Below are 17018 nucleotides of genomic sequence, written 5' to 3'. Positions count from 1 at the left end.
TTGACGGAAAGAGAAAAACAAGCATGTTTTTCACATGCGATCCATATTTTTGCAATGATTTAAACTTAGAATTAACGAGGTGCAACGCAGCAGCGTGTTCCGTCCTTCAACAGGTAGCATCCGCCAAACAAAGGCGCCATAATTCACAGGGGTTGTTTTCCTCCCAAAAAACGAACCAGGCTCTTCCTGATGTTTTTTTTTTTTTTTTTTTTGCACGGAAATCTTTTAGGTGCCACTTCGGAACCGATGTTTTCCACACTCGTCCCAACTCGGAATGCGGAGTCCCGCTGATTCGCAGCGCAACACACACACACACGAAACCTCAAGGTCACCGTCAAAAAACGGAGAGAGAGAGAGAGAGAGAGAGGAGAAATGTGCAAGTGTTTAAGTCGCGTATGAAATGAAAGCACGCAGTTTAAATTAATGGTCATCATCGTGTTCTACATGCCCATTAAGGCGAACAGCCACCGCCAAGCTTTAATCAACACGAATCAGCTGCCAGAGCGGCGGGGAAACGACGCCAGGGAGCCGCGAACAAGTAACGACGGAATAAAACTGGAGTTTAGAGAGTTTCTGCTGCTGCGCGGGACGCAACGAAACGCTGGTCAACTTCTCCCCGAGTCGCTCTGTTTTTTTGTTGTTTTTCTTGCAGGTTCGGGCTTTCCGGCCCCAGTCACCGTTCTTTGGGAGCCTCTTTTCGGGTTTTCCTCCCGCCTTTTGTTCCGTTTTCATTCAGCTCCATCAACACCGAGCAGCGTCCCCGCGGCATGACGCTGCCGCCGCCATACACGACGGGATGCTGCGTTCGGTGTTTTGTTTTCAGCTGCGGAAGACAAAGTACCGGGCGCACAAAGCGCCGAAGGGCTAATGACGCTAGGTGCCCGAAGTCTTCGTGCGACTAAAAGAGGCATTTTGACTGTTTACGGAAACCGATTGAACATTGAATAATTTACACTTTTAAATGCTTTCCAGTCAATATTAAACTTCTTCTTAATATTTTATAAGCAACAGCGTAGGGCGCGCGCATTGAGCCCCCACTACGGCTACCGAGTGGGGCCTGCTTTCATCCTGCTAACAACGGAAGGGAGGCAGGTTTGGGAAGGGTAAGAAGGGGCTTATCCTCCCCCACCTCCTCTCCCGTCTGTAAATATACTGCGGGGCTGTCGGTGGAAGCAGCTCAGAGGAGCCCCCCCTCCCTCTTCCCGCTCCGAGATGACTGAGCTCCGGATTGTTTTTCAGTGTCTGGACCGCCGCTGCTGCTGCTGCCGCCGCCGCTGCTGTCGCCTCTTCTCTCCGTGTCTGTGCGTCACAGCTAGGTCATGGCCGGACTCCAACAATGGCTCCGGTTTCTGGAGCTACGAGCTCACGCACACACAAACACGGCGCGCGCGCGCACACACACACACACACACACACACACACACACACACACACACACAGAGACATTAAGGGCAGGCCGGCTCCGTGGAGCACACACAAACACAGATCTGACAAATGATAGGGTGGCGAGGCGAGGCGAGGCGAGCTAATAGTAGGCAGCGCGCCTGCCGACATGCCCGTGGGCCGCGGGTGTTAAATTGTATCCAATTACGGCGCATGCGACGTTAAGACGGAGGGGGTTGGGGGTGGGGAGGGGGAATAATAATTCCTCCTGCGTGACAGCGAGATTCGCTTGTTTCACGTGATCTGTATATACATGGGGGTTTTGTGGGGAGGTGGGATCGACACGCTCAGCTCAGGAAGAGCTCTGCGTGTTGCTGCGCGTGGAGGTAAAAGCCTCTTTTTTTTCTTTTTTTTTCTTTTCCTGGAGGACATGGCGCACATTTTCCATTAATCAAAATCCTGTTAGCCATATATGGAGACACGCGCGGGCCAGTCGGGTCCCACTCATAATTAATGTCCAATATTTAAGCAGCCCAGCCTCGGCCCTAAAAGATGTCTTCAAGCACGCGCGCGCGCGTACACAGACACGCGCGCAAACATAGCGCCCTCGAGCCACAAATTTCACAGCGTGTGCCTGGTTTCCATCTTCGAATAGCCGACAAATTTGAAAAATGCAGCATGTCTTTGGTTTGAGCCCCGTTTAATACAAATGAAATTCGCGGCTTTTACGTCGCATGACTAAGAGCGTCGGTCTCAACATCCAAGGCCAGTGTAAGACATGGTGGTGGCGGGATCATGCTGTGGGGACGAATTCTTCATCGTTGAGATGAAATTCAATTCAGAAATACGTCATCAATCCCAGAGGGAGTTGAAGGGCTTGATGAAGGTTTAATGAATCAATGAAGCTGATCAGAGCAAAACTGGAAGAAAACCTATAAAGGGCTGGAGATAAAGGTTTTCAAAGCGTGCTGTACTTTTCCAGCTTCCTTAATTCTGATACCCTGAAATAAAATCCAGTCCAGTAATTCATATGTGTGAAAATAAAGTTGTAGCTGCTCAGTAAAGATCTTAGGGGTCTGCAACATAGTAAACACGAAGAGAGGCCAACAACAAAGACGCTGAACTACCTGCTAAATACTGAAAACAATTACATAGTGGTGGCAGCATCATGGCGTGGGGATGCTTTTCTTCAGCAGACAATAAAGATAAGCAAACGGTCAGAGCTGGAATGGCCCGGTCAAACTCCACACCTTGAAAATCGATGACCCTGCGCACTTCACATAAAGTCTGACTGAGGTTTGTAGTTGTGACATCACAAAAAAAAAAAAAATTCAAGGGCCACGGAGCCTTTGCAAGGCGTTGGAGCCAACTAGTAAAATTTGACTGGAAGTGAAGAACGGCATCCATATAAAAAATGAAATAAACACGCCCAGTCTGTTTGGTTCTGAAATGACTCGTTTATTTGACCGTCAAGCCAAAACCAACGTAGCTGCTTAGAACAACGGGGGCCACTTTGTGAGCGGCGCAAACGCTCAGCAGAAAAGTTCAGAAACTCCAGTGACGGTTTATCATCTCAAACTTGTAGGAAGAGGCATCCGACTGCCGGCAGAGTACACAGATAATAATGAGATCACCCAGATATTGGCAAATGGGCTGTGTTTGAATATAAATTGGCTCCATTATCCTGCCAATCACACGTCGGCTCTGCCGGCTCAGCTGACAAAGGCAGCAGGTGTCTGGCGTGTCACCTCCTGCTGATGCGTTGCGACCCAAGAAACAAACACGAGCGTGCGTAGCGCTGATCGGAAGTTTGAATATACTCATCTGTATGGATGGCATTGCTTTGGACTCCTACTGATGCTTTTGCGTAGTTTTTTTTTTTTGTCCCTCCAGATAGAAAGATTTTGGTAACAGACACACATTTTTTATGTATTAACCTTTTATAGGGGTTGAAGTTGAGGGTATTCCAGAACCTTAATGTTAGCCTTCTTTATCCATTCGCTCAGAACCAATTGAGTCCAAATCTCAACCCTCTAACTATTTAAGATGAAGATTTCAAAGTGATTCCTTCATTTATATCCTCTCAGTCATTTTTGTGCAATATGCCTCTACCAATGACACGATTTAGCAATTTGGAAACCTCACCTTTAGTCGTTCTTGGTTGTAACTGTGAGTAGGTGTTTGACACAGTTGGGTGTTGAAATGGGGAAAAAAAAAAAAAAACACTGGCCAACGTTAAGCTTCTTGGATGGCCGAGACACTGAGCCTGTTAAAAATATTTTAAAGCAAAGTCTGTGCCAGGATATTAACCAATGAGCTCCACAGTTTCTGATAAGAAGAGCGGTCAAATATCCAGATCAAGTTACGCCGCCGGCTCGTTCCTGGTTTTACTGCAACTTGCTTCAGAACATTTAGCCAAATAACAAGTGAGAGTTGATTTTAAGACGTCATCAAAAGCCTGAAATCGACATGAACTTCATGCCCTGGACACATGTACGAATTGAATTGACTAAAACAGAGTCGTAAATAAGGCTTTGCGTTCAGAAGAAGACAAAAGTACAAAAATAGATAGTGCATTCAAACATATACAGTATGTTGATTTGCAATAAATACAGTGTGTATCAAAAGTGTAGCATTTCATCAACAATACAAACTCAAAGGAACACTTGTGCAGAACTTGCAACGTTCGAGGCAGAGCGATATCCTGAAAACTAATACTGTCTGAGGAGAGAGCCCGGCGCTTCTGGACTTGTTTTTCCCCCCAATTCTGACTCACTTCGACTGTTTTTAACCCCCCACACCCCCATCCCACCCCCCCGTCTTTTTCTTTTTGTATTTTCCACTGTACACCCACCTTCCCCTTATTGGCAGGAAAATTATGTAGTACCGGGATCAATCTAATGGCAGAGTGAGACGCTGACACACAGGGTGATTTTTAAAGGCCTGCCTTTCAACTCATCTCCTGTGGGGAACTGAAAAGGTGATTGCTGCGAGTGCTTAAGAAGCACCTTGTTATGATTGCCTTTCAGCAGTGCCTCAGGTTTTTTTTTTTTTTTTCTTCTTTTCCTTTTTTTTTTTCCCCTTGTCTTTTTTGTTCTGGCATGCTAAAATGCTGCAGAATGCGGTGGAAAACAGAGGGTTCGGGGAGGTAAATCTTTCCGGAGTCCTTTTGGGATGCAGCAGATGCCTTTAACATTAGGCTGATCTTTAGAGCTCTCAGATAGTCGTGTTGCACAGAAATGGAGCTCTGCTCTGTGTGTGTGCGGAGGGTGTCTTAAGGATATTAAATAGTAAAGGATGGGGATTAATAATGGAACCTGACAGCTCATCTCCGGCTTCTATCTGCCTGACCGTCCCCACAATCTTCTCTTTCATTCCCTCCCTACCTCGTTTTTTTTTTTTTCCTTCTTTTCCTTTTTCTTTTTTCCCCTCTCAGTTTCTAATCCGGCGCGGTTCTCTCCGGCTCTGACCCTCCTTTGTGCTTCTTTCCTCCAGCTCTTTTGTCTCCCTTCTTCCTCTCTCTCAAGGACCTCGATCTTTCAGGGTCATGTCGGGCGAGTAGAAGAGCACGTTGGTGTCGTCGTCGTCATCATCGCTCGGGTCGATAGGGTCTGCCTGTGTGTAGCGCACCGCCCCGGGGTAGTACTCTCCGATTCGCGTTCGGTCGCAGAGCCGTGACTGCAGAGCCAGCTGAAAAAGCAGACACACACACACGCGCACACACACACACACAGATTTGAATTAGTTTTCCCTATTTGCCCTGGTTTAGATGGTTAACTTCAAAAAAGCCTTTATTTCTGTTTCCATTCTGGACATTTCCCAACAACGCCTTGCATAGGTTTTGATGCCCCGTCCACTTTTCCCCCTTTTTTCATTTCACAACCACCGACCTTGATGTATTTTAGTGTTTTTTTTATTTTTTTTTCTGAGACATATCAACACAAAGTAGTGAAAAACTGTGAAGTGGAAGGATATTGTTTCACTGCTTTCTAGACGTTTCATAAATAAAAAGCAATTTTCAGACCCGCAGATTTCTCATTTGGATTTAGGTCTGAACTTCAACTGGGCGATTAAAACGTTCTAGATCAAAGCTTTGGTCTGTTTCTCTAATACCTTGGAAAATACTCCCCACAGCATGTTGCTGCCACTGTCCTGCTATTAATATCGTTGGCAAAAAGTGTTAAAGAACCGACTGTTTTCACACGTAAATGCAGGGTTGAACAATTATTCAGTTTTTGAATGAAAAAGTTGCAGTAAATTTCCCAAAAGAAGGACGCTAAAATAACTCGGAATACTTTCTTTTTTTTAAATCCTTTTTTGTCATCAGCTTTGAAACTTTGTATGTTTTCACAAACAGAAATCAGCTTTATTTATAGCAACATTGTGTGGCCCAAAAAAAAAAATTGACTTCAATTTGAAGAGCTCAAAGCGTGCGGATGTTAAATATATTTAAATAAATGAAATAAAGATTTTTTTATTTTTTTGCAGCAACAGCAGCAGCATTTTTCACAAATATCAACATACCCTAAAATAAAAATGTATCCATTCACTGCAAAAATTTATCTTTTAAATTCTAAAAACAGAAATAAAATGATGGTTCTTTAAACAAAAAAAAATTTTCTTTGGAAGAATATATTCAAAATGATGTAACATGTATAGGTCTAATGTTTTATTTAGCTGGACTAAAAGGTTCTTGCAGTAATAAAGGTTGCAGACCTCTGATCTAAACTTTGACAGAGCAGCTGTGTTTACGCTGAGATTAAACTCGGGACTCTCTTTAATAATTAGGTGACTTGGCGGTTTGTTGAACTAGATTTAATTTGGGAGAATCAGATGAAAGTTCAAGTGACACTTCTGAAGATATTTACTGTAAAAAAACCCATGAAAACTACATATTGCTTTCCTTGCACTTTAAAATGATGCAACGACAATTCTGGTAAAGAACAAAAACTATTTCCTTAAAAAAAAAAAAAAAAAAACTAAATGTGACCGGTATACATCATATAATAATGAAACAACATTCACGCACATTGCATTACTTTGCACATGGTGATTCATTCTCGGCACGCCATCGTTAGAGCATTCAACTTCGCTAAGGGTTTTTCCACATGAAATGATACCGATAACTTATTGATGTGAAACGTTTGAAACTGACGTTAAACGAACTTACAATAAAACATACAGACTTCAAACTCTTTAATTGGTTTATTATTGATTTTGTGAGTGCTCTTTGGCTCTACGTCCCCACAACCTTCGTCTCACACACACACGCACGCACACACACACACACACACACACACACACACACACACACACACACACACACACACACACACACACACACACACACACACACACACACACACACACAGTGAAGGAAATCAGATCAACCACACTATGTTGAAGTTGTCAAAAAAAAAAAAAGAAAAAGAAAAAAGTGAGAAGTCAGCTTAAGGAACTGGTCTGGCTCTAACTCTCTCCTGTACACTTTTGAGTTTCACATTATTCAAACCGAGATCATCTGCAGCAGCTAAGATACTGACCACTCAAAATGTTCCCTTAACATGAAATAACAACCCGACCACCTCTTTTGGGAATGTTTTGTGACGTAACAGATTAATAATTATATTTCATCCAATATGACTAAGATGATTGACTTTGTTCCCTTTTCTAAAGTCCGCTAACCTCGGCAGCTTTAACATTTGCTTCTGTCTGTAATAGAAATTTAAGATTGTATTTTGTAAATTTATGATGAAGTGATGAAGGATTGTATTCGTAGATTATACTTCTTTTCCACACTATTTGGGTGGAGGCTTTATATTAGCCCATCGGGCTTTTTGCCTCTCCCTGCATTGTTGTTATATATTATTATTTTTCTTCATATCTTTGATCTGCATCTTAATTGTGCAAAATAAACAGCATCTACCCTACTTCAAATGGATCACATCCCATTTTACAAAACTTTGTTCACTTACAAATCCCAATTAAAGGATGTAGTTTGCAATGCATACGAACAGGTGCATGAAGCAAACAAGCTGCCCTCTTTGCCCCCCGTCATTTTTTTTTTCTTTTTAAGGAACAGGCGTTACAGAGGAGCAGTCAGACAAAGGAAATCTAATGTGTTTTAGTACTCTCAGAAGAGCAAGGTCTTCCAGCGATACCCGATAACAAAAAGGGTTTCTGCTGAGTAAAAGAAATTTAGTAACTCAATCCACCACTGAGGGATCATGCGGGAGAGTAGGACTGAAATTTCAAGCCTCGCAGCGATAAAAGGGCCCAGTCGTCATTCACTGGAAGATGGCGTGAAACCAGCAGCTCCGAGACCTGCATGAGTAAACCCGGGGCGCAGAGCGGCGACGAGCGTTTAGTGACTGGAACATAAAAGGCATATGGAGGGGGAAAAAAAAAGGACAAGTGGAAATGAAATAAACAGTCTTTGGCTTGTCGAGCCGCAAACGTGCTGCGGCTCTCGGACTTTTTATATAGCTTCATGGACAAACATTTTTTTTATTTTTCTACCTTCTTCTAGGAATAAACTTTTTATAAACGTGCGTGCTACATTTGCAGCGGCTCTGAGGCAAACGGGGGGATGTTTTCGGCGGCTCTCGTCTGCATGCACTCTGGCATACATGCAGAGGCAGAAGTGTTGTGAGCTCATTGCAGAGCCGAAGGCGGTTCAGTTGTATGGCTAGAATGCAGATCAATATCAGGGAAAGAGTGGAAGGGAGAGACAGAAAGAGAAAGAGAGAGAAAGCGAGAGAGAGAAATGGAGAATGGATAGGTGGGAGGGATACGCAGCACAAAGGGAAAGAAAAATAATGCGAGAGAGATAAAATGCCAGAGATGCTTTACCGGGGTATAGCGGGAACAGAGAAGACATATGGAACGGAGAGAAAGCAGGCGAGGCGGAAGAGGAGAAGAGTAAAATGCCGCCACTGCTGCTCATGGGAGGGAAGAGCAGAAGACAAGAAAAGCAAGAGGTGCAGAGTAGAGAGGAACACAAAAAACACGTTCATCAAAGAAGTTAGGAGAGAAATCAATCGATCAACGCACTCCATAATAATCTGCTAACTTGAATATATCTGATCTGCGACCGGTGTAAGTTTTCCCTCGAGTTGGACCGACAAATGAAGCTCGTTTCAGCTTCTGGTGATTAGAAATATTAAAAGTTTCCAGTCAGAAAATTTGCTGAGGTCATTTGAAGAAATATCTAAAAAAAAAAAAAAAAAAATCAATACTCTTCATCCTAAGGTTTTTTGTTTTTTTGAAATAAAATACCTACAATTAAGGGAATTTACTAGATTACAATCTCCACAACCTCTTATCTGTTTCCAGTTTTGTCCGTAATAGAAAAAGCGAACAAAGTGGATGGGTTTCCGGAATTGTCTGTAAATCCTCTTAAGGGCATTTGTGAACAGTGAACAAGGAATTAAGAATAATGTAGCTTTAATTGGTTGATGCGAAGCTACGGAGCACCTGGGAAGCTTAATGAATACAACAGAGTTCCCTGATTTAAATGTGTGTGGGTTTTTTGGTTTTTTTTGGCAGTATGTGCAAGGAAAAAGACTTTTGGTGTATTAGTAAATGTTGGGATTCAGGACATAATCTATGTACAAAAAAAACCCTTTGGAGCCCAAACTCTTTACTTTGGGTTTGTATTCTCCTAACTCAAGCTGGATCTAAGCGTATTCTTGGAAATATTGAGTTATTGCAATAACCTAGAAAAGGACTGGAAGATTTTGTAACTTAGCTACAAGAAGAAGAAAGAAAATGGCCATTTTATCGGAGCTAAACATTCATTATTTGAGGGTATCCAGGGTCCTGTTATTCGGCACTCGTAGAGAACCGATATGACCCCAGCATTGGGAATACCAGATGATTAAATCTTGTGATGAACTGTGAGCTTGGAGAGAGCTTTAAATTGTTTCAAGCAGCTGTTCGTGGAATCATCCTCAGTCAACCTTCACCAGCGATTTTATTTGTTTTGTTATTGTCAGGCCATCACTTTTGCTTGCTTCATCCCATTCCTCATCCACCCAATATCTAATTAGCAGGCGAAAAGAAAAACAAAAAACACAAAAACTTCATTACAAAACAAAACCAGTAGTTAGAGCAAGTAGGTGTTACTGCTGAGTTTAAGAATGTGTTTAAGCAAAGTCAAAATGACCAATAAGAAGCTCAAATGTAGTCGGCTGTATCCAGTTGAAAACATTTTCTCATCCTGTTGGAAACCCCGGACTGAAACTGCGACAATCAGATGAAGAGAAATTAAAGGTCACTGGTAGGAACTGGAACACCAGTGTCGCCGTCCAGGTCCGCCAGTTCGGCACCAACGTGAATTGAGAAGCTGCTTTCAAATGTAGGTAACCACGGAAGCTTTCAAGCATGGTGGTGGTAACGTCATGCTGGGCCTCTTTTTCATTGCCAGTGGTATTGCGTTTCACAAACTGACCAACTCCAAATTACTTAACTTAATCAAAAATCATCAGCTTGAGCAGGGGAGTACAAAATGTGGCTCCGAAGCACTCTGAGGGCGGAATTGTCGCTGACAAATAAAATCTTCTCATTCCTTAGCCACCTTAATTTTTAATTAAATACAAGCAACCAGGAACTTTAACTCAAACCCGGCTCGGTACCAGAATGCTTTGGGCCGCTCGGCCAAAAGTTCAGACGCCACCGAGTTGGATGGTTGATTTAAGCGTTCCAACAGGATAATTACTCCCAACACATATCAAGAGTAGTTTCATCAGGTTCACGTTAAGCTTCCAGAATGACTTCTATCAACTCTGCCGAGAGGAGTGGTCACATATCCAGGTTTATGTCAGGATCTCGTTAAAAATTAGGACGCGTGCAGTCGAGTCACAACTTGATAAGAGGCATATGAACAAATATTAATGGAGGTGTAAAGTATTTGAGCCTGTATGTTTAATTTTGAGCCTGTTTGGGCAAGAGAAATCCACCAGAAATCTAAACTCGGCAGACACATTATATTAAAAATCATCGCAGTTAAAAGTTTCCCCCCTCAAAAAAAAAAAAAGCCCCAAATAAGATAATATACCTGATGAAAAGGATATAACCTCCAATGTGTTAAGAAAGGATTCTTATCAGTAAGGTGTCACCAGTTGACACTGATTTGGATATGTTGGATAGAAATAGGGACTATGTAAAGAAGGGTGATAAGAAAAAAGAGGAACCAACCTGAAACTGGTGGTTTGACACACAGTCAACACAGCTGATGTGTACCTTCTGTGGTAAACTAGCTTCCCTGTACCTTGACATGCAACTCCCATAAAACGTAACAAGTTCAGTCAATACAGACCTCCACACCTCTGATTGGCCTATAAAGCATATATATATAAAAAAAAAGCACGCTACTTTGCTCCGACATAATGGTCACGAGAATCACAAATGCAAGACCTAACAGGCTGTCATTTTCTTTGATTTGCTATTAGAGAGCATTATTCCGCCTGCAGCTTCTAACTTGTTTCAAACTGTACTGGTCTGTACAAGACTAACACATCAACTCCTCAAGTACCTCACTGTGTTCCCGAGCTGCGGTGAATTCGGTGCGAGTGAGTTCTGTTTGAACTTTTTTACCTCTTTAACAACACGCTATCAGTACATCTGCATTAGAAAAAGAGCAGATACGAGCTGTGCAAGAACAAATTGTTACATGGGAGACTGACCACTTCCATAGCTTCCCTGTAGACTAAGTGACCCAGACTCTGCAAGGATTTGACATTACAGAATAAATTCCAAGAGGAAAGAGCAGGGGAGGTAATCATTTACTAAAAGAGCATTTCAGACTGGAAATCCTTTATTTTGGTCCACATCTCGACCACAAAGGACCATATGAAAACTTTAGGAAAACATTTCTTAGGAGCTGTGTCAGTCCAATTCCATGGAAACCACTCCCAGAACAAAAAAAAGGGACAACAAAGAGAACCAAGAGCCTTTTGGATTAAAGGCTGGATCATTTCATAAGCACGAGTCACAGCTGTCACGTTAGCTGGCTCAAGACTTGGCACCTTGCTTTACACCTACTCCCCAACTTGTCTCTATGATGGCCTGACTGGAGATCTCAGGGTACAACTGCAAAAGGTTGGATTTTGGTTTGCTAACCCAAACAGAAATGCCTTAAAATTTAGCAGCAAATTAAGCGAAAACCAGAGGATTCTTACACTACAACACACTAGATCACAAATTTGCATATCTTTGATATTAAAAATGTTTTGTCCTGAAGTGCGCAAAAAAATCAGCAAAGGATCGGAATCAGACAATGCTGACCAGACCAAAATCAGTGAATGGATCATAGAAGGTCATGGTGACTACAACACTCTTCAGGATGGAAGTGGCTACTGGGGGAAGACATCTTGAAATTTAGATTGAAAAATTTAAACTAAACAGTTTAGCTACACGTATTGTTAGGTTATTGAGAAACTGACACAAAAGCAGTGAGAAGCTATTTAACCGTCGAGTGGTCTTAAGAGGCAGCGTTATTTAGACCCAACAAGTTTTTCATTTTTTGTGTGTGGTTTCAGAAATTGATGGTCTGACAGGACATCCCTCCCGCTTCGTCGCTGTCCGAGCGTTACATTTTTTGAGGTCTTCCCAAGTGTCAAACTGACAGCATGAGGATTAAAAAGTACTTTCTACGGTACTTATAGCTTATTTTTAGATTTCATGGTTAGAAGACAAGACAACACTTCGTAGCTACCTTGAGAACATTTATTTCAAATTTGCATAGAAGTGATACCACCTGAAGTTAACATTAGTAGTTACCACAAAGAATATAGATTACTGCCAAGTTGGTCTTTTTAAACCAACGGGAAGTCAACCACAAATCTTTAATAATCTAATTTTGAGTTTTAAGTGTTCCACGGCCTCCTAAGTTGCAAAGGCAAAACAGAAGTAGGGCAAGTAGGTCTTACCCTTACCTTACTCTTTGTCGATGCCTATAGCTCATTGCCACGGCGTGTGGAACATTTGCAGATTAAGGATTAAATTGCGATCTGGACGAGGCAAGGAGTATTTGTCCTAAAAGCTAATGAGAAACTTGCAAAACTTTGAAAATTTAGGGATTTGGGTGAGGAATTTATTGCAACATGCTACTGTCATTTAGCCAACCCAAGACTGTTAACAAGGCAGCAATTTATTTGTTGTGTCTGTGAATCAATCAAAATAATAAAGCAGGGACATCCCAAATCTTATATGTATTGGCTTTGTCCGCTCACTCCGATGGAACAGGAGCGAGTCGGTTCCAATATGAAAATGACAAAAGATTGCAGCCAGCAGCTCTATCAAAATGTACATATGGAGCGTGAGTTGTGTACAAAGACACCTTCACGTAAGGAAAGATAAAAAAAATAAATAAAATACAGAAAAGCAGGCATTTTAAAGGGAGAGCGTACTTGAACACGATGAGGCTGGGTTAGGAGGTGCTGGGAGGAGGAAAGCACAGATTCTCCGCTTTGAGAGAGGAATGTTTTGACGCTGTCACCCCATCAGCACCCGCTCCTCTCCCCTACCCCTGCTCTCCCCCGCCAATCTCACACCTGATGTGTGGGGGCTGCTGGGAGCCGCATGCCAAGATGAATAACAACCGGCTGTTAGTCACGATAGCGCACGAACACACACGCCGCCTGTCTCTCCCCTCTCCCTCCCTCCCTCCTTCTCTCCCTGTCGTCTTCTTCCTCGCCTTCCTCTCTTTCTGCCTGACACACACAAACAGCGCTTTCCCCGTGATTTACGAACACATTGAGATTCAATTTCGCTGCTCTGTCTCTCTGTCTCTTTCACCCCGCTCGCCACAGCGCAACACTGACATTTGGGTTGAAGGTCACACCGCACATTCCACTCTTCCACGCTGAGCTCGTGACCTGTTATCAGCGTGGCCGCTGAAACCGAGGAGGTGGCAATATGCATGAATGTGTGTGTTTGCGTGCGTGTGTTTGCGCACAACTAAACCACGACCACAGAGGATTTTTTTTTTGTTTTTGTTTTGCTTGTTCAATATCAGCTCCAGCTCGTAGCTGCAGATACAGTCAATGTTTGCAGATTGAGACAAATGTGCGGAGAACTCTATTGATTGGGGTGTTTATTGAAATGCAACCGATGATGTTCAGGATTGAAATGCGGCAATATTATATTTCTGATAAGCTTCGCTTCATTACATTTTCCTAAAAGCTAAATTTCTCAGTGTTACACAGGAAATGAGGTCCTACGTTGGTAATTTCGCTCAGGAAAAGTAGATTTCGGTATCAGATGCGGCAATTATCTCAGACGAACAGCTGCCACACATGGTACCAATTATTGGCGGTGATCGTTTTCCAGCGTGAGAGCAATTAAGACGTTGGTTAAGGTAAAATTACGAGTTTTAGAGCTGCTCATATTCAAGATTCCTAAAAGGGATTACAGGAAAAATGAGTGACTTATAAGCAGCTAATGCCTTTGCCACCCAGGCAGACTGCAGTTAACATCTGTAAAGACTGAGTCCTCGATATAACGGAAACAAAATATGATCAGCTCTATATGTCATCAGAATTTTGTGATAAGTTATTGACTGAAATGGGATTTTATAAGTGAAATTCTTGCAGCGAACTCAATGGATAAATTCTGCGTCTTGATATTATAATTATTCATGCTGCTATAAATGATTTTAGCAGTCTATTAGTTATTCTTAATGAGTAATAAAAAAAATTAAATATTAGTAACTTGCCATAACAGCAGTGTCACTAGGAGATGGATCTGCATTAAAATGTTCCTATCTGTGAATCCCTAACAATTACTCTTCTGAAAAATAACATCTGACAATAATAACTCACTTTTTAAGTCAGCCTGGACAGGCATTACGCAAAACTCTAAAATTATGCTAAACGTAATACTAAAAAGGCAGAAGCCTCTCAACGACGTTTTGAGATAAATTACATACTCCGGTTTTTAGTTTACATATTAATCTTCAGTCAGTTTAATAGATGAACTCTCACTTTGTCTTTTCGGCATCTGGGGCAATACCTGAACGGCAAAGAATACGCTAAAACATAGAAATTGCACTACTTGGTCTCATTATTGGTCATTTTGGTTTAATGGTTGAATTTTTATTTTATATAATTTAATCTGCTGACAGAGATAAAGAAACCATAAATCAACCATGAGCATCATATTGAGGGAACTAACTTCCTTTTAAAGGAACGCTAGCGGTCATATTAGTGCCTTGGTAAAGTATTCAAAGCACATTTCATATTTTGCAACCACAAGTCTCAATGTATTGTATTTGAATTTGATACGATAGACAAACATTGAACAGTATAAAGCTTTGCGGAGGAAAGAGATGGTTTGCAGATTTGTTGTCTACTACAAATCTGAAAAAGAGCATCATTTATATGCAGCCGTCCTGTGAAAGCATCAGAAGTTTGTTGCAGAACATTAGTGAACAAACGGCAACATGAAGGCTCGGTTGGAGAATGTGTTGCCAGGAGAACTATTAGTCATCGTGATCGCCACAAGTACGGACATTGAGGAAGAGAGGCAACACGAAAGTGGCCACAATTCAATATTTTGGGTTACAAGCAAAATGATATACACATGGAACAATTAACACTGAATCCTGAGGGGATTTCAGCATTAGGATATACTTGACAAGGACAATGTTTGTTCCCCTCCTCTCAGGCAGGAAACCGCGGAGCATCAGCTGCTGAAGCAAAAGACTGAGAAATGGTTTCTTCACAGCTGAATTGTAGTGGAGCGCTGCAGCGTTCCACATTATTTCCTGGGTCATGTACACATTAGACATTCACATATCAGCTAGATCGGCAAAACAATTGGACGCATTGCACTTCTATCGTATAAATTGGTTGGGCGTGCTAGACTCTCCTAATATATTTCTGCCTGTCCTGGTTGTTTTATTTTATTTTTTTTTATTTCTTTACTTATTGGTTCTTTCCCAGTCCCAAACTACAACATAAGATGCTCCATTACCTTGCTTAATGCAATTTAAATGTGCAGTATTTTCTGGTTACACTTTAATATCAACGACTGCGAATCTGATGGATCGATTCAGTCAAAACTTTTACGATAAGAGATCAAGACCACTGATCAAACAAAATACCTACACTACGTTCCACCTGAGGTTTATAAATACTCATCAAAATCTCATTCACACCCAGTACACAAGAAGTATACCAACTGTCTCAAATCACCGATTATCAAAATGGATATAAAACAATCCAACCGTGTACACATCCATAACATCCAGAGATGTTCTCTTGTTTTCTTGGGATATGGAATGATCAAAACTCTAAAAGGTTAAATGACCAGCATCCCATTTAATGTGGTTTGTTCTGATTTTCACTCATTGGCACCAGAGTCACATTGATCAGCCTTCATTTCATGCCAAATTTCTTTTAGCAAACTCAAGTAGCGGCAACAAAATTTGACACCTGATCATCATAAAATTCTGAAATCACAAGAAATTTTGTCATTAGCCATGCTTAACTGATAAAACTTTTCAATTGCCTCTCTTACTTCCCCTGAGTATTGACCACGACATGGCAGTTTTGTTTCCAGTAAGTGATAATTGTATTTTCAAATAAAATTACGAGTGATACATCTCATAATTCACTTACGTAAAATCTCTGAATTAATTGCCATAAGATATTTCTCCCGTCGGAAAATTGCTCACATCAACATCTGTCAAACACCGTCCATTACAATTCTCCTGGGGAGAAAACACTTCAGTAAATGTATTGATGACAGCTCTACAAGCCGGCCAATCAATATCAATAACTCAACAATTACTTTATCAGTCACTGAGATTGGTGACTTTGAAAATTTATTTCACCTCGATGAGATTCCTGTCTTCATGTGGAAGAGTTTCTGTGTGCTCTTAATGCTCAGCTTTAGATATTCCACAAGGAATTAATAGCATCCAAAACAACAGCCATCATTTCTTTGATATTGTCACTAATCCTTAAAGCGAATTAAAAAGTTATTCACATAGAGAATAAACAGTGACCTTGGTCAGAAATAACCCAGCAGGAATGCTTTTGTAAAATTTTCCGGTTACTCACATTAAGTGGTTAAGCCTCGCAAAGAGGCACTGAGCAGACCACCTGATTATCCAGGCCTAATTTACAGAGCCCTAAAGAGCTTAGAGCTAAAACTAGTCAACACTAATAATCTCAGTATTCAACAACGGTCTCAAAACAGAGGTTTGAAGGCAACGTAAAGCGCTTTCCTCTTGGGCGGTGGAGACCAGCTATAGGAGGCTCTGCTGTCGAGTCCCTCCGCCTCTCTGGGTGTTGACGAGACACCGGGCAGACACTGAACTCTGGATTTCTCACAATGTGTTCATCAACGTGTGAAAGAAAGAGGGGGGAAGAGGGGGGGAATCCCGGCACAAACCAGAAAGGAGCACTGTGGGAAGGAACGTGTGAAAGAATGAATGAAAATCATGCAGTGAAGCACTTTGTAGAACCCAGCTACTGCTAAAAGGCACTGTGTGCCATTTCCTTCTCCTGACAATAGAAGCCTGCCTGGTCGACGCTTGTGGCACATCACAGAGAGATATGCTACAGGAATTCAAGGATGTACGAGCAAAAAACAAGAAACAATGAAGCTTTTCAGTCTCGTGGTCT

General features: G+C 41.8%; 1 protein-coding gene across 4 annotated transcripts in view; it reads right to left on the bottom strand.

The window, feature by feature from the left end:
• Positions 1-4182: 4182 nt before the first annotated feature.
• Positions 4183-17018, bottom strand: part of si:dkey-100n23.5 (cyclic AMP receptor-like protein A) — a 71538-nt gene continuing 58702 nt past the window's right edge. For 2 of the 4 annotated variants that reach the window (XM_055032098.1, XM_055032099.1), the window contains exon 13: positions 4183-5073. In XM_055032098.1, coding sequence (XP_054888073.1) covers positions 4906-5073 — 168 coding nt within the window. In that variant the 3' untranslated portion in view covers positions 4183-4905. The remainder of the gene's footprint in view (positions 5074-17018) is intronic. The other 2 variants (XM_055032100.1, XM_055032101.1) reach the window with 1 other exon arrangement.

This window comes from Poeciliopsis prolifica, unplaced genomic scaffold (assembly GCF_027474105.1).
Source record: "Poeciliopsis prolifica strain line A6 unplaced genomic scaffold, Auburn_PproV2 SCAFFOLD007, whole genome shotgun sequence".
Lineage (NCBI taxonomy): Eukaryota > Metazoa > Chordata > Actinopteri > Cyprinodontiformes > Poeciliidae > Poeciliopsis > Poeciliopsis prolifica.
Note: the sequence above shows the minus strand (reverse complement) of the source record. Positions and strands in the feature narration are given on the sequence as shown.